General features: G+C 44.4%; 1 protein-coding gene across 1 annotated transcript; it reads right to left on the reverse strand.

Annotated features, from left to right (window-relative positions):
• Positions 1 to 4382: 4382 nt before the first annotated feature.
• Positions 4383 to 10532, reverse strand: LOC127768047 (E3 ubiquitin protein ligase DRIP2). Its single transcript, XM_052293555.1, has 7 exons — positions 10020 to 10532; positions 8645 to 8744; positions 7470 to 7800; positions 6895 to 7310; positions 6729 to 6779; positions 5962 to 6034; positions 4383 to 4949 (listed from the first exon to the last, which is right to left on the reverse strand). Exons 1-7 carry the CDS (start codon positions 10405 to 10407, stop codon positions 4776 to 4778), a joined length of 1533 nt encoding a protein of 510 aa, XP_052149515.1. The 5' UTR covers positions 10408 to 10532; the 3' UTR covers positions 4383 to 4775.
• Between the last annotated feature and the right edge of the window lie 8247 nt (positions 10533 to 18779).

Genomic DNA, 18779 nt, shown 5'->3' on the forward strand with positions numbered 1-18779 from the left:
GCAATTCGAACTCGAGTTAAATCAGAATCAATCCATCCTAATCAACCTTAAATCGACAAGTCATAAGATCTGATGAACTCACTACCACGCTGAACAAATCCTACTCCAACTTAATCAATCCATCCCAAATCCTACCTCAAGCGCTTTGATGGACAAAACCCAAGATCCGATGAATCCATCGCAAAATATGAATCAGTTCACCACCCATCACAATCGATAAATTCCTACTAGGACTTAAATCGATCATTCCTACTAGGACTCAAATCGACAAATTCCTACTAAGGCTGTGTTTACTTCTAGGGATGAAAAGTTTTGGCGTTTTACATCGGATATACGGATAAACATTTGAAGTATTAAACGTAGACTAATAATAAAACAAATTATAGATTTCTCCTGTAAACTGCGAGACGAATTTATTAAACCTAATTAATCCGTTATTAGCAACATATTTAATGTAACACCACATTGTCAGATCATAGAGTAATTAGGCTTAAAAGATTCGTCTCGTAATTTACACGCAATCTACATAATTATTTTTTCGCTTATATTTAATACTCCATGCATTTGTCTAAATATTCAATGTGACAGGGTGAAAAATTTTACTAGGGGATTTAAACATGCCCTAAGATTTAAATCAACTAATTCCAGGATACGAATAATCCATGGCAAAATAATAATCAATCCATCCCCAATACTACTACTACTATTACAAATCGAAAAGACAAATCATGATACTATGAATCCATTGCAAAATATGAATCAATCCACCGTAATCCTACTACTTACGATTTAAATCGACAAATCTCAAGATCCGATATAAAATAACAATCGATACATCCCAAACAACAGGAACTTGAGTCGACAAATCTTCAAATTCGAATCCAAATCGGGGGCAACAAAGGAATAGAGCAAAGGAAATCGCATGTACGCACCTCAAGCCGCGGCTGAGACGAAGGTGTGGGACGAGACGGAGAGATTGGTGGATAAAAACGCCCTAAGGAAAGAAAAAAGTTCACTTCAAATCCCTCATCTTGTCGACGAGTTTTAAAATCATTCCTAAACCGAAATATAACACATCCCTAATATTACAAAACAGGGTTATATTAGGTCCCAAGGAAGTATTAATAACGGTTTTGAATGATGTGGCGCTGACATGGCAAAGAAAAATAACGAATAAAAACCGACGTGGGACCAGTATGTCAGTGAAAAAGATATAATCTTCCTAGCTTGTTCATCTCTCACCATCCAAGCCGACGGTTAGGCGGCGAGGTTGCGAGGGGCCGACAAAGCACGGCTTCGTCCGTGACCAAGCGTACGCGCTCGTAGCCGGCAATGGCGTCGTCGTGTGACCCAAACTCTCCGCGACCCGCTCGTAGCCGGCAATGGCGTCGTCGTGTGACCCAAACTCTCCGTGGCCAAGCGTACGCGCTCGTAGCCGGCAACAGCTTTGTTTGTGGTTGCATCATCCTGCCTCCTGATCTCCTCGTGGCGACTTACGACTCCTCGTGCGTTCGGCTAGGCTAGAGCTCGGGCCGGCCTTCGGGCCTTTTTCGTGCTGGGCTGGCCCAGGCACGACCCAATGGCCGTGCTGTGCCGTGCCGCCCAACGTGCCTCAACTTACGGCCCAGGCACGGCCTATAGCCGTATCGTGTCGGGCCGTGCTTTCCTTCGTACTGAGCCATCGTGCCTTGGGCCGGCTCGAGAAAGCACGGCCCAAGTCCCAGCTCCCTCGCCGCCTCGCGGCCTCGCTTTACAACCTTCGAACACGTGATGGTAAGAGAGGAAGGAAGAATATATTGTTTCACTGACACGTGGGTCCCCATATGATTATTGTTTAAAAAAAATTTAAGCGTCATGTCAACGCCACATCATTCAAAACCGCTCTTAATACTGCCTTGGGACCCAATACGATCCGGTTTTGTAAGATTAGGGATGCATTATATCTGGTATTCCAATTCAGTGACGGTTTTGAAACTCGACGACAAGATGAGGGACCTCAAGTGAACTTTTTCCCCTAAAGAAACCCTAGGATATCTGCCATGATGGGTCTTGGAGTCTTGAATCGCACAACCCAGTTTCGACCCAACAAGGCCGAGGACAGTCACGTGGAACACAGTTGGGCTGGTCGGACACCCTCCGCCGCCAGGGAACAGCAGCACCCGGAATAAGTTCATTCTAGTTCCCTCAATTTTTTTTTGCTGAGTATGAAATTCGTCCCTTAACTAAAAAGTCAAATATATAATCGGTACCTCAATTTACAAAAACGGATCAACCGAAGCCTTAAACAGTATTATGCTCGGCTTTAGCTGACGTGGCAAGCTAAATCAATGTGACCCACGCCTTGCCGTGCCGCGCTGCGCTGCCCTAGCCACTGTCGGGCGCCAACCGCTGCCACATGCCGCCACCGAGCGCCCGCCTTGTCGCACCAGCCGTTGCCTACCCATTGCCGCGCCTGTCGCGCGTTGCCGGCGCTTGCCTGCGTCTGCCACCACCTACTGGCCACGTGCCGTTGTTGCCGCCGTGTCGGCTCGTGCCGTGTTGCCGCCAACTGCCCGCCGCCCTAGCGTCATGCCGCCCTGGCCATTTCCTGCCATGTCGTTTGCCGGTCGCTTGTCGCACATCGTGTTTCCCGTGTTTTCCTCGGCTCGGCCGTGCCGAGTTGCGTCACTCAGTCAGTTTCGTGACCGACCCAGGCCGCCGGTATCATGGATCAGCAGTGGACCGCCCGCATGGTCCTGGACCACAGTAGGTCGGCTCAATGAGCCGCTGACCCGTGAGGCCCGCTTGCTGTTGTCGTATCCCCTTGTTTTGTCCGCTCTCAGGCGTCAACACGTAATAATGGAATAAGGATTTTCTGGTTTATAGTAAATACACAATGAATATTCTAAAATTCATATCTAATTCATCTGAGCTTCGATTTAATCCATTTAAGTCTCAGTAAATTCATAAAAATATCTAGAATCCATTAAAAATGGTTTATTTTCCTATTTCAGTAGACTTATAGCATGTATTGCTTGTGCTTTGTTTGTCGTGTAGAATCTGGCAGTTCCGAAGCTCCCATGTATTTCGAAGTGGTTGCATATGTCTCTCCAGCTCAGGAGCAAGGCAAGTCATACATACATATTGATCATATTGTACCTATTTTATAAATTCCCGCTTTCTTCTTAAAATTGTATTATTTTATATGTTATGTGGGATGGATACCTATTGTACTCAGCCATTTTTAACCTATATCTTTGATAGCTGGGATATGTAATGATTAGATGATTGGTTTAGATGATGCTTAGCCATGCTTAGATCAATTAGCACATTATGGGTTTCACATAAATTATTAGTCCTTAATTTAATGATGGATTACCACCATGGTAATAATTGAACTAAAATATGCTTAAATGGTGGGTTATGGGTGCTTGGTTTTGCTAGTCGCACCCATGGCAATTAAGGGCAAGTTCTCGGGAAATCCTGGAAGAATTACCCATACTTACCACAAGCCAGCATGGCCACGGCTGGATCTGTAGTGTGGCTTGACCTAGCTAACGTACCCGAGCAAGAGTGGGCGTGATGGAGTATGGATGGGCCCTGCGACAGTCTATGCTTCTTCCGGATTCATCTAGGTACGAGAGGGGGCTGCCCGCTGCCTGTTGAGGAATGGGAGCGAAACCTGACGTGTGGTGTGATTGGTTAGAGAGGGTTATGCGAAGGGTCTAATTGCAAATTGTGTGGAGAAGATGAAATGGAATGCCAGCCCTAATTGCAAATTGTGTGAAGTGGAAGATGTAGACCATCTGATGTTTAACTGTGCAATATCCAAAATCATGTGGTGCTGCGTTAGAGATGCTTTTGGATGGAGTGGCATTCCTAGATCAAGGGGGGAGTTGATGGATAAACTGAAAATGCAAAGTTGTGATTCAAACATTACTTCCCTTTCATTGTTTGCTGCTGGCTCTTGGGCCATTGGCTTTTGCAAAATGACTGGGTTTTCAACAACAAAATGATCGATGATGCTTCTCATTTACCTTACAAGGTTGTTTCTTTACATTTACAGTGGAGAAAACTAGCGCCAACGAAGAAGAGTACTCTGGACGCTTCAAGGGACTTACTGCTTGCCAGTATCCGAAAGATAGCAGGCTTAAGTATCTGATGAATTGAGTAATACTTAAGTGTCTTTGGTGTGTTTCCTGGCTTGTTTTTGAGCTGTGCCAGCAGCTATAGTGCTCTGTTCATGTTAAGCTGGAATCCCCAGGTTTTTGCCCCTTTTTACTTTTATCTGTCTTTCTTCTCTTTCTCTGCTCTGTAACGTACTCTTATGCTTTGAATGAAAGCTGGGCTCTCCAAAAAGAATAACGATCTAGTAACTGTTACAGCAGTCCATGATACGGCCGGAAGACAAATTTTGCGATCCACATCCACTTTATCTAGTCATCTCATACATATAGACTCTTTATAACCAACCTAAACAGCAATAATGACTACAGGTATACAGATAATTCACAACAGCCTTTTTTCTGCTAATCTTTACACACCTTTTTGTATAATATAAATAATGAAGAAAAAGACAATCTTAATGGAATCGAATAACATCAATGAATGCATATGAATGTGACGCCAAGGGCTGGCTGCCAAGTGAGCCAACCGCATTGTGACTTGTGAGGCTATGTATGTATCAAGGAGGTTTATCTCGGATCACCTCTTCTTCCATGGGCCCAATAAAATGGCAGGAAACAGGACCCGCCTCTAGGCGAAAAATGGCTTGAGCCTTGTGTTTGTGGTGCCATTCATGGCGTGATGGCCTTTGGCCGCCCATAAGTTAGCACCATTACAAACTCCTTGGCAGGGGAGCCTATCATGGTCTGTGTTGTCTGTGTTGATCGCCCCCTCAACCACACCTCTACTAAATTGCACAGGGGTTGTGTAGGGTTCACTGGCTGCCCGCAGCAATTTATTTCGACCTGTAAATCCAGACAAGTCGATATTTTCAGATGACCTTACAGTGGATCTTCACTACTAAGTAAAACAAGCTCCATGATAAAGAAAATGTTGCGACAAGTACAGCGATGTTTATAGGTGTGAATCTTTTCAGGAAGTTAAAAATGCTCCGAGGTATTCTACTATGGGGAGAGGAAAATATATAGTACTTTCTCCGTTTCACAATATAAGACTTTTTAGCATTGCCCACATTCATATAGATGTTAATGAATCTAGACACACATATATATCTAGATTCATTAACATTTATATGAATATGGGCAATGCTAGAAAGTCTTACATTATGAAACGGAGGGAGTAACAATTAGTATCATGATATGCAGTCTGGATATGGTTCGTGGGAATGGTGGTTGCGGCATGTCTACATTTGGAGAAGGTGGTCAAGGAGTTTTTTACCCAAGGATATGGATGGCGATCTAGTCTTAGGATTGGTGGCTCTTATGCTTTTGGAGGAAATGGCCAAGGAGTTGTTCATGGGTGGCAATTTAGTCTTTGGATTGATGGTCCTCAATACTCCATGTCATTCTTTTTTCCTTTTGAGTGTGGTTTTGTATGTTTAGCTGTGTACATCTTAGTTATGCAGAGGCCGGAAGTGTTCTCAAGATAATTGTATCACCTTGATGTAATTGACTGAGTTCAATAAAAGTTTCCATTATCTAAAAAATGATATACAGTCTGGGGACGATTAAAGAAAATAGGAAAATGACAGTTTTGGAAAAACAAATACACAGCAAACTGGAAGTTATGGTCTTATGAATTAAATTGACCCATCATCAACATGACATGGATTCTGATAAGCATAATTTGTAGCTCAAATTGCGAAAAGAGGCCCATAACAGAAACTAGAGCAGAAATGAAGCAAATCTGCAGCCTGCCGTGTCCAGATGAGCACAAGAGTGTCCAAAAGATCTACTTCAATACCAGTCACACATGATAGTAATCTAAAAAAAAATGCGAGGCAGATATAGCTCTTACCTCTGCCTCGTTAGGAAGGCCAAGCTTCTGCATGAGGTACTTCTGGATTGACGAGGCAGGTATGTTTCCATCTCTATTGTAAAACACAGTGTGGAATAGCCATAATCAGATCTGCCAGCTAATATCAAGTCGCAAAATAATATAATGACCTAGATGTTATACAACTGAATCTGCATCATACAACACTACTATAGACCAGCATATCTTCCAACTCTTGAATGCAGCCACACTGTCTAGCACCTAGCAGAAGTTTGCGAGCAAAATATATTTTCCAACTAAAAATTAATTAGACTCGAATTTTAGCACGATATTTGTAGTTAAAGAAACAGTTTATCAACACCAAGATTGTAGCTAACAGACTAGCAGAGAAGTGCAGAAGCTGGAAACACACATGTTGCCAAATGTCAGACCTCGGCTCTGCTGCCTCTTGAATCAGGGTCAAGTATCAGTGGAAGATCAAAGTCCTCATTCACAATAATTTACACTGAAACTAACCAAGTGACTTCTATCTCCAATCAGCTCAAGTATGCAAAGAATTTTCTTTTATATTATCAGCTTGCACCTAGTCATTACAAATCATGTAAGTATCTCTTTCTTTTGTTCCTCCCTAATGCATTTTCTTTCTTGGATATTGGTGTTGTTATCATAACATATCTACTGACAATCCAGTGTGATAAATCCAAACAAGATCTATATGAAGGCCATGTACAGATTAAACTATAATTTTCATAAACCTTAAGGAAACGCTGGGAAAGATGGGAGCTCACTTTATTCGCAAATAATGGGAAGGTATCTGTGGTAAAGGTGGGTCTCCTTCCCTGAAAATAATCAGGAAAAAAAAGGAACAGGATCAGATAAAAGTTCATGGCAGCAATTCTTTTTTTCCCTAAATATTAAACCAAAGTTATATTACGATGAATCGCCAATTCTTACTGTTCAAATGATGCAACAAGTGAAAACCATATAGAACTGAATTTCTTTTCGTTTTGTGTAGCTGCAGCTTCAGGCTTACTATCAGATTGGGCATGAAGTTCTCTCCTCCGTCCAGTCCTTTGGTTTTTCCTTTTTAGCAAAGGTACATCTTTCTTATCATCCTCTATTTTGGATTTCTGCATATATTCCCTAGACTTTGTTTTGTTAACAGATGTGCTCCCAGGAGAGTCACTAAGTTGCTCTCTCTTAACAATTGGACTCTGTGAACTTGATCGGGAGGACTTTGTCCTGTTTGCAGCTTCTACCAAACAATTTAAAGGTCTCCAGAGCTCATCAGTCTTATCGGCCAGGTCCTTGCGATCACCTTCGGTATCTTTATTGGAGGAATGGTTCGATGCCTCTGCGTTTGATGACATCTGCATACAACAGGATCAATTTTTGCTGGCATGTGCATTCTTCTAGCTATTGTAGTTTGAAAACTTAGTAATTATTATCACTATTTCACAGCCAAGTCCAATGTAACTTTCATTAAAGTGCATGAGAGATGGGTACCCCATAAGGTGTGGTCTGTTTACCTGTCTTCTTGTTTGTGGCACTTTGCCCAAATTAGTGGGCAAGCTTGAATTCTGAGCATGCTTTTCACCATTATCAATTTCCTTTTTCACAGGATCATCAATACCAGGACCAAGGCCACGCAAGGCAGCAGCTTTCCTGGTAACTGCTCTTGTCCGTCGCCCTGTCAAGCCTGTCGGTGTTACTGTAGGCGTATCAACTACCAGAGAAGAGATAGATCTCTCTTTCCTTTTACTGGGAAGTAAAACAGGAGCTGCTACTTCGTCAGCACTAATCTTCTTTCTTTTGAATGGAAATATTTTTGACCTTACATCTTGTAGATTGTGATCAGCCCTGAAGTTGGAACATAAAGAAATGAGTATAAGTAGGTGTAGGCCACAAACACCAGTGCAGAATCACATGAATAGAAGTCCGTCAAATTTATTTTCCAACTAAAGGACATATGCAAAATATAAATCAGATGCATTTTCAATGATAAATACTTTAACAATGCAATTTCACAGGATGCAATATAAATCATCAAACAAGTACCAATGGCTTCACAGGCTACAAAGTACCCATACAGTAAAATGAGAGCAAACCTTTGGGATCAGTACACTCAACAAGGAACTACAGAAATAAGAGCAGGAAAACAAAATTCTTCTTTAGAGCATATAATTTACAAGAGGCAGAATATCTGTTCCAGATTACATTCTGCAGAACAAAAAGCATGAAACTGAAGTCAACAGAATCAACACTGTACAAAATAGTCCTGTATGATTGCTTACTGTATTACGTAGAGCTTAACTAAAAAGTGTCTAAGATTCCATAATATCCCAGGTGATACTGTTTAAACCTGAGGTACATATTTTACTCAAATAGTGGGGAGCTACTTGGAGTTAAACAAACAGTCACCAAGGCATTCAGGATGTAACATTTCTACTTTTTTCCCACTGTATTACTTCCTAGTGTTTTGTTTATTAAGGAAATCTCAATCAAAGTACCAAGTTGACATGCTCTATTCATACTATGCCCCACTTGGTAGTCATATCATATAGGAGTAATAAATAGAAGATACAGGAAATTTAACAGTACAGTCAAAATTGAAGTGCAAATACACAGTTATTTTGACCTTACAAGCTACAGGGACAAGCAATCTCAATAAAATTTGAGTGCATATACATGATGATAAGCATACCTAAGCTTTTCAACTGGAGTGCAGCCAAGATCAATTTTACATACTGGGCAGGATTCTACCTCCTCATCATTCAACTTCTCATATATACACTTTCTGCAAACTGCATCAGGGTGAAAAAATTAGAGCTGTGGAATCTATGAGCAATCAAATATTGTGTTTTTTTACCTTTTTTGTATCAAATTAAGTCAAGACGCATAACTGGTTTTCTCACTACTTGTACTATTGTGTTGTAAACTTAACTGTGAAATTAGTGATAGGGTCAAGAATCCATAGAAAAGGTAGCACATAAGACCGAAGAACCACTAATAAAACTACAGTTATCCCAAAAAGAGGCCAAACAATGAAAGTTCTTCCAAATGAACTCTGAAAATATCAAAAGGCGAATTCTATGCTGACCAGATGTGCGCTAGCAGCACTGTTCCAATTGATTAAAAGTGGAACGAATAAGTTGGCAATAGCATAACAGCGGATATGTAACATCTGCCTGAATTCAACTCCAACTGAAAATATATTATCGGTTACCAAAGATATTGGGGCATGTCATATGTAGATTAGGAGGATAAAGTATAAATTTGAGAGGGCGAAATTATCTCATAAAGAATGCAAGTAGCAGCACAACTGGATTTTGAATTACTACTAGTTACTAACAACATTCAACCCAGGATCTACTTGTGTCGTTGGTGAATGACGTTGGTTGTTAAGTTGCTACTGTAGCATTTCACTCTGCTTTATACAATGGACAGCCTAACATTAATTACTTGAGCAGAATGTTTCCAAATCGACAACCCGGAAATGCATGCAGCATTCTCCCGAATCTTAAACAGACGCTAGCATTTGCTTGGGGCCACATAAAAGTAGCATATTTAGGCCAGCCTTGTCTCCCGAAGATGAATAGTGAGCTCATCCCAGTCTTGGTAGATTACCATGCTGGAGCACCCGAGCTTTCAGTAAGACAGTTAGTGAATCTGAGCTGCTTAACTATCTCAATCAAAAAAAAGAAAAATGGCAGAGCTATCAGCGATCCATGAGACGGGTGAATGATTTACGTGAAACAACACGGCATTCCCCTCCTGGAGTGCGTGTTACGGTGTTACTAGAAAAGTGGAGCAGGTAGCTAGCACACGGGAAACGTTGGAAATCGGGTCACGCCTAGCAAGGCACAGAGGCATGACATGAGGGCATATCCTCCCATGAAGGCGAAATCCCCGGCCGGCCGCGACACGTCAACGCGCGGGAGCCACGGCAACGGCGAAATCCCCACGTACGGCGCCGAATCGGGGACGTGGGAGAAACCGGATCCTAGCTCAATTGAATTGAATTCAACACGGACGGCGTGGTGGGAGGAAGGTAGGAGGGAGGAGGAGGAGGAACTGACAGGTGTGGAGGCACTCGGAGACGGTGGTGGCGTCGCGGAGGAGGCGGCCGCAGAGCGGGCACGTCATGCACCTCGCGAGCAGCTCCCGCTTCACCATCACCACCCCTCCTCTCGCCGCCGCCGCAGCCGCAGCCGAACCACCGCCGCCGCCGCTTCGCCTCCCCCTCTTCCTCCCCGGCCTGCCCCTCCTCCTCCTCCCCCGCTCCTCCACCTCCTCCTCCTCCACTTTCTCCTTCTCATCCTCCCCTCCATCCGCAGCCGCAGCCGCATCGTCCTCCTCCTCCTGCTGCTGGTGGTGCGGCTCCTCCTTCACCACGGCCCTGGAGCACTCCTCCTCCTCGTCCTCGCCGCCGTCGGCCTTGGGCGGCGACGCGGGGGCGGGCTGCATGGCCAGCGGAGGGGAGGGGAGATCGAGGTCGAGGTGGAGGGGGGAGGTGGAGAAGCGCAGACGCGCTGCGCTGCGTCGTGGCCTCCTTCCTCCTGCGTGTGGGTTCGTGGGCTCGTGGCGAGAGCGACCAAGCGAGTGCAAAAAAGAAAGGAAAAAATAAAATAAAGTGGGCCAGCGGTGGTAGCGCCAGGAGGTGGTTTGGTTGGCGTGCCAGCCGCGCCAGCTCCCCCCCCCCTCTTCCGTCCACGACCCCGACCGATGATGAGTGTGGTGGGACCACATGTCAGTGACCCCAGGGGGAACCGGTTCCGTCGCCGACGTGTCCACTCCGACCCACCCAGCCGGCCCGGCCGGTTTTGTACGTGCAATACTGGTATGCTCTGCTCTGGTGTTTCTTCTACAGCTCTACCAAAAGATGCGGACGAGGATGGATGGGTGTGTGTCTCTGCCGGTGTGAACCAACCGATTTGTACGTTTGTTCTCTTTTTTTTTTAATAACTTAAACAACTTTATTACCCAAGATAGAGTTTGCGGGATACATCCTAGTACATCTTAAAATGATACAAAGTAAAGCAAGCAACCATCTCTAGTAGGGTAGAGACTAACCAATCTAAGAAAGCAAACTTCCAGAAGAGACTAAACAGCAGTAGAGTATCAGATCGACAGAGTTTCTTGGGCCTCCATTTACATGCTCACCGCTTGACGGATCGGAAAGCTCCTACGGCTGTCACCACGGAAATGGCACCAATTGGAGGTTAGTTGCTGAGCCGTAGATCTTGATGTAGGTGTCACCGGACTCAACAAATTAGTTCCACGGAGTTTTCCATTAGATCTGAGGAGCATAATTTGCTCAACTCGAACTATGCATGGATACTACTATTTTGAAACAAAAGGAAGTAAGATTCCAAAGAACAGGTAGCCAACATCACAGGAATAATCAGATGGGTGCAATAGAACTTCTCTTTGCAGAAGGCCGAGGATTGCTGAAGATTTGTAAAAGCACTGTGAGCTCAAATCCAGCAGAAACTGAAGTAGGACGCGACAAATTGAGAGGAGCAAGCTGCCAATGAAGAAGAGATACTCAGATTGGAGAAAGGAGACACCATGGAAGATCTTCACCGTTACTGAAAAGTAGCAGTCGGAGGCAACAGCGAAGCCATGGAAGCTGTGGGCCGCGCCGCACAAAGCACTGCCGCCTAGAGCTCCATAGCCATCAGCACTGCCACATAGAACAACGCTGCTACACAGAGCTCTCAGGCCACCTCCGCTACATAGAGCACTGCCGCCCAAAGCTTCATGGACAACGCCGCAGCCGCACGGAGCAACACCGCCCAAAGCTCCAAGGCCAACGCCGCGTTCACATGGCGCCTGTAGCTAACACGGGCACAAGAAGATGTCTCCATCCCTCAATTCATTAACAGACCTTCGCATCTCACAGCTCCACCTCTGGAAACCATCACCTCCGCCATCCACTTCGGCATCCCGGGTCCTTCGCCAAAAAGAAATCACATGGGACATACCCAAAAGCACAGTAAGAACCTGACGAAATACTACAACCTAGCTACACTATACTAATATGGGAGGTGGCTGGACTCCTCCAACCCTCACCAACGGTCGATGAAACGCAGGTATTTTGGGGGGAGGGGTGGAGAACGGAAGATCTACTGTAGCAAGGGGAGGGGAAAGTTGACAAGGCTCAAGAGAGTTCTCCAAATCGTGTGTTTGTTTGTTCGACTTGGATTGAATGTACTATTTTCTGTGTTCTAAATTAACTTTACTTTTTAAGCATATATACACAATTTGTCCCAAATATTCATTTCTTACTCTTTACCTACTTTGATATGTAAATAGATTAGTTTTATCTCTTTAATATCTCTTACTTATCCACCCACCGATCCTATTTTTTTCATTGATGAAGAACACTTTAGCTTTTTTTAAAAAAAAAATCTTAATTTGTGTTACTATGATTAAATATAAAGTTATTTTAGGACCGATATACTACATCTAGGAGTACTTCGAATTTGATGTACTTACGTATTATGTACATTCATATCTATTAGCAAAATTCCCATATTTTGCTATGGGTAAAATGCACATGTTTATTTAAATATATGTTATTCACTTTATTCCAACAGACATTCTACTGCATAATATCATACACTAATTTGTAAAACAAGCAAAAGTTAGTGTACATGGGCTGATCATTATTGTCTTTTGTAGTACTAGTATAGATACTGATATAAAAAAGGAGGAGTTTCATTCTTTCTTACATGTTTCCAGTGAAACGTATAGACAATTCCCCCCATTCATTCCGCAGTTGTCGGATTCTTCCAACTAATGGCTTCATACATCCATAACGGATTGAGCCTATGGATCATTCAGTGAACTCACTGACCCCACGAGCTGATGCGCCGAGTCCCGCCACTGCAAAATCATCTACGCTAACCCAGCCACCATGCCATCCTCTGAGCGATGATGCCTCCTCGCTCCTTTAATAACGCCGTTGCATGTATCCTCTCTCTCTCTCTCTCTGAAGATCACATCCTCCTGTCGTTGTCACCACTACGTGCATTCTCACTCCGCTCCATCGCTTGTCATCCTCGCTGGTGGCGCCCAACTTGGAATTGTTGAAGATTTCTCATACACCTACAGATCACATCCTCCTGTCGTTGTCACCACTACGTGCATTCTCACTCCGCTCCATCGCCTGTCATCCTCGCTGGTGGCGCCCAACTTGGAATTGTTGAAGATTTCTCATACACCTACGCCGAAGCCCTTTCCTCTTTCCTGCACAAAACAAAAATATTGCAATGGTTTGATCAACGAAAAGCGGGTGATAAATGTTGGTGACTTGGTGTTTGACTTATGCCCAGTTACCCACCTTGATTTTGTGCCTACCTTCAAACATGAAGCCTCACTATGATTGTTCACCATTCTAGCTATATTGAAATATCAATCTATTCTGTAAGTTGCCTTTACCAATTATTACTCTTTGTCGATAGTAATGTTCAGTGCCATTGAGCTTCTTCTTGCTTTTAAATGTGGTGCTGCTATCATGAATATTGATAAAGTCTGCCATCTCTTCATGGTAGTTTTTTTTTATGTTTGTGCAGGTCTCCCAAATTACACATAGTTCATTGTGCTTGGGACAGAATAATACAAAGGTTGATATAAATGTGCAGAAAAAAAAACTAAAAGAAATTTTGGATTGCTTAATATTTTGATGTGAGTTGATCACTGGTGCATATTGGAGTGACTGAGCAATGATTCTCAATGGTAATGTTTTTCTCCTAACTTCTACTTCCTTCGGTTTATGATATTCCTTTCTTACGAATGATATACCTCCGTATTTAAACAATGTTTTATATATTTTGCAATAAATATTATAGAGTAAAATACATGCAGGCTCATCCAACTTGTTTAGATGTGTCATATAGATCACTCTACTTTCAAAATACACGTATGGATCACTAATGTGAGTTAAGTGAGTAATTATTTAGCCATCTAACTATCCACATGTCACATAGTGTCAAAGAAATGGGAACCGGGTTCCTTTCCCCTCGGGTCATCAGGCCGCTGTGGTACACATCACGACGTATAAGATCTACATCTTCAAGATACTGAGACAAGTACAAGCAAACAAGGGCCTCCCTTGTAAGTTGTGCCATCATGAACTCTTTCATCTTCGATAATTTCAAGAAGCTCGTCCAAATTCGATGAACAATATATATCTAGCAATGGGAACGGCTTGGGTGCCCGATGCTGCCCCGAGTACGTAGGGTGCCCTAAGCATGATGAATCCAAAGGCGAAGCCCAATCGTCTTTGGGACCCGGGCAGCGGCCCAAGCACTCTTCATGCCTCGAGAGGGGGCCCGAGTGTGCCCATTGCGAGCGCGATGGATCCGGAGGCGAAGCCCAACCATCTCCGATGTAAGTTGTTTCCCTTTGAGGAACGTAGCCACATCGAGGGAAAGCTGACAAGGCGAGGGAGTTGCTCCAACTACTCCCCCACATTAATGTTAGTATGCGCACGTCTTCTACACATCTCGTCGATAACATGGGGAGCGTGAGTGTGCCTATGCAGCATGCCACCCATGCGGGGGTAGCTGCGCCTTTTTGACTATCAGCGCTCTCCCTCCATTAGCCAACGGGAGAAGCATTCCCCGACCATCTAGAGGAAGGCCGTCGGGCAACCCCGATGCTCCCTTCCACTGAAGCATTGTGTGGCTCGGGCTGCCTAACCCTTTCTCCGAGCCTCCAGCTGGTTCAATGGCCGGCCAAGTTTCAGCCCAACCTGCTTGAGAAGTATGATGGCCCCGTCGACCTGACGGAGTACCTCCAGATATTATCACCGCCATCCAGGCAGCCGACAGCGATGAGAAGGTGATGGCGAACTACTTCCCCATCGCTCTCAAGGCCCAGGGGAGTTCCCAGATGATGAACCTCCTCGAGAGATCAATCTACTCCTGGGAGGATCTTCGCCACCAATTCATGGCGAACTTTCAGGGAACGTTTCCTCTTCCCGGAATGGAAGTGAACTTGAACGCCCTCCGCTAGGGCATGGATGAGACCTTGTGCCATTTCTCCAACGATTCAGCCAGGTCTGCAACACCATCCCGCACATCGCCCACCATGTTGTCATACACGCATTTAGGTCAGGCGTTTGCAACAAGCGCATGCTGGAGAAGATGGCTCTGATCGTGGCCCAGCTCTTTAGCCTTGCCAACCGTTGCGGCCGGAAGGAGTTGGCCCGGTGTGGAACAAGTCGCGCCCCAAGCAACCCCTTCACGCCTGATGAGCACGTCAGGCAAATGGAGCATATGCTGCTGAAATGGAGCAAGTGAGGCAAATGGAGCATGTGACAGGCATTTCACTGATGTGCTGCATTTCACTGCTATTGCTGCATTTCCCTGAGGTGCTCCATTTCACCATGACATGCTCCATTTCCCTGATGTTGCTCCATTTCCCTAATCTGCTCCATTAGAGAGCCATATGCTCCATTTCACCGTCACAAGCTCCAGTTTTGGTAATCTTCTATTTTGGTACTTTCTTTTTTAGTGGCAGAGACATCAGCTCAATTTCCATTTTAGCATCAAACATCCATTCTTGCATCCTCCGCTTCTAGTATCTTTGGTCCCATTTACTGCCATGTTTTCCATTTAGGCACGAAATGCCAATTTTCATACAACTTCAGTTTAATCCTAGCGGCAGTTATTGAAACATCGCATTTGAGTGCAAAACATCAGTAACATCATGTAAGAAGCCGGCATTGGATAGCACTGAAGCCAACAACATGGCGTGACCATGATAAGGTTGACACAAGAGTTATTACAGATGGAGTTTTAACACACAGAGACTAACCAACGATATAGTTCAAACACAAACTGGGATTGCAGAAACTAACTGGGACTGAAACTAAGATAGTGAAGAACGATAACTAGCAGCGGTGCAAAAGCATTTTCGAATAGCAGAGATTGGCAACAACATCTCCACATCTCTGAGGCTGCACATCCTTCACTTCAAATTGAGGTCATTTATCAGCTCACCCAAACGGATTTGAATACCTTCTTCCTTAATGTTTTTTTTCTTCAAGCTCAGTCACCAAGAAATCCACCTTGTTCATCAAATTGCGGTTCGTACCACCGAAAGAAATCGCACCTTGTCTCATTCTATATGTAAACAAAATATGAACATATTAGAAAAAAAAGAACAACAAAAATTGACAAGAATCGATAGCTAAAATACTTGAAGTTGAATTGTTATATCACTGAGAAGTTACCACACATATTTGAATAATAGCTCTCATCTATCTTACAAGCCTACCAAAAATAGATTTATCTCCTTTTCTTTGGCTAAAATTTACTAAGATTGCTGATCAATAGCAATTATTCAATAGATAACAAGGAGATTGCTGATCAATAGCTAAAATTTATAGCAAGGGTTAGTGTTAACTTACCCTCTTAGGACAACAACCATAGAATCTCCTCCCCAGGCAGCTCTTCCACGATATGAAGAGTCCAGCCTTTCGTTTGCAATGGCACAGCACCGATGGTTCGTAGGACAATGGAGGCTCGTGGTACGGTACCGGCGGCCCAGACCTACTCAGCGGACAGAAGGGGCACCCGGGTGTCATGCCATCCCCTATCGGCGCCAGGCGCATCCCTGCTGCCGGCGACCGGTGACTCCACACCGAAAGCGTCCGGTGACTCCCCGCCTTTAGCGACTGCGGACTCCACGATGGCGACCCTTGCTGGAAGGCGCCTCCCGGTGACCAGGAAACCGGCGATTGGCTCGGGCCAGGCCCAAGGCCCAAGGCTCCAAGAGTAACAAGCATGTGCAAGGCCCAAGGCCGATCTCAAATGCTCAAGGGTGAACTCTAGCTCACAAGCACTCAGGCCACCAAAATCCCACAAAGATTTGCCTCAAAGCTAAGAGAGATGGAGAGGGGGAGAGCACCAAGAGAGAGAGAACACAAACGGGGAGCTAGAGGGGGAGAGGGTGGTGGTTTGCCAGGGGGGTATAATTACCCCCACCAACCAACCACTAGCCGTTGAGAGGCTGACAGCCCGATCTCGAAGTATTTAGGCTTGAGCCTCGGAGCCTCCAAGTGTTGCTGCTGTGGCCGTGAAGTGGATCTCGGAGATCCTAGAAAACAACCTCTAGACACCTGAGGAGGTTGTCTGGAGTCTCTGGGATATCCACCTGGATTCTCCGGGACTACAAGCTGAGTGTGGCTCAGACTAGCCCGAGGTCCCCGGGATCGAGGCTCCGGGCAGCGAAGTGGCTTACGGGTGGCTCCGAGATAACTCCCAGAGTCTTGTGGACGTACTACAAGAAAGATGGCCCCAAGTCAAGGTCGGGGCCTTCGAAATAGGAGCTCTAGGCACACGAAAAGCCTACCAGGAAACTCCAGGGTAATGCTCGAGGCCTCGGGTACTCCAGGTTACCAGTCAAAGCCCAAAACAAAGATTCAAGGGTGTGGGACTTTGACATTTTCAACACAACAATTAAGAATGTATTTTTGAACACTTTTGATCATTGTCTCGCATTGCACACACCCCTCTTGATAGCGCGGCATGCCTAGACTTTGAAAAAAAAAGGAACATGATAAAATTATGATGGTTCATGCTCCATGGACAGATGGCACCTCGGCAGCTCCAAGCATCACCCATGCATGCATTGTAAACAAAAATGTCAAATTCTATACAGTGTCGTTTCCTTATCTTTTGTAAAGGTTACCATTGCAATTTCTTTTCTTTTCATGTTGGAAATAACACATGTTCAATACACTTTATGCACACTTAGTTCCCTTACGATTTTGTCATCAATCGTCCAAAACCCCAATGGGGGCCTAGGTGCACTTTTACATACACGGTTTTGTGGCATATTTTAATGTGTGTTTTCATTGTTTTTCATAAAAATATATTTCAATAGTTTATTTTTTTCGCCATGTATAACTTAATAACTTAATGTTTCACCAATGGTCGGTAAAGTATTGGGCGCCCATGCCCCTATTCTCTCTCCTAGCAATCTAGCATACTACTTATTCTGTTTCTACTCCATGCTTGTATAGATCTTCAAAATTATTTTTCTCCTAAACTACTTATCTAATATTTATAACAAGATAACACATGATTATATTCTGCTGAAAGAAAAACATATGTTTTAAGCAATTGAAACTCAATGTTTCATACGTGATGGCGACATGTTTAATGTGTGTTTTCACCATATTTCATTAAAATTCTAAATGTTCAATAGCTGATTTTTTATCATGTATAACTCGATGTTTCACCGATGGTCAACTAAACATTTGACCACCTGTAGTTTCCTCCATCTTTATAGCTCCCAAGGTAGAGTCTAGATCCCTTACTTGGCTGGGTATTGTCTACTTCCTTTCTCAACACCCATCTCGATCTCTCATCCCTGCACGTCGCCCCATTCCCGCCATTATTCGTCGTGCTCGTATCTCGCGCCTTCGTCGTGTGCTCGAAGTGGTGCCTCCCTCGCGTGGGAATTGCTAATGTTCTTCCTCGCTTGCCTATTCCTGTGAAAACTCCATTCTCCTGTCCACACTTTCTCTCCCTCAACGATTTTGCGCACCGCTAGTCTGTCTCCTTGCTAAATCCCTACCCTAATCTCCCGTACTTCCACCCCAATCTCTACTAGATGACATCCCACTACTCATCTCCTACCTTGGTGAAGCTTTCTATTACACAAATAGGTAGTTGTGGGAGGGTGAGTAAACATAATGATCCACTTGGGGAGCAGTCCCCCCCCCCCCCCCCCCCCGATAGACAACCTGCCTTGATGATCCATGGATAGATTGGATGCAGGTGCCTGTTCTACTTAATGGAATGCAGCTTTTTCACTGA

The sequence above is a fragment of the Oryza glaberrima genome, chromosome 3, assembly GCF_000147395.1.
Source record: "Oryza glaberrima chromosome 3, OglaRS2, whole genome shotgun sequence".
Lineage (NCBI taxonomy): Eukaryota > Viridiplantae > Streptophyta > Magnoliopsida > Poales > Poaceae > Oryza > Oryza glaberrima.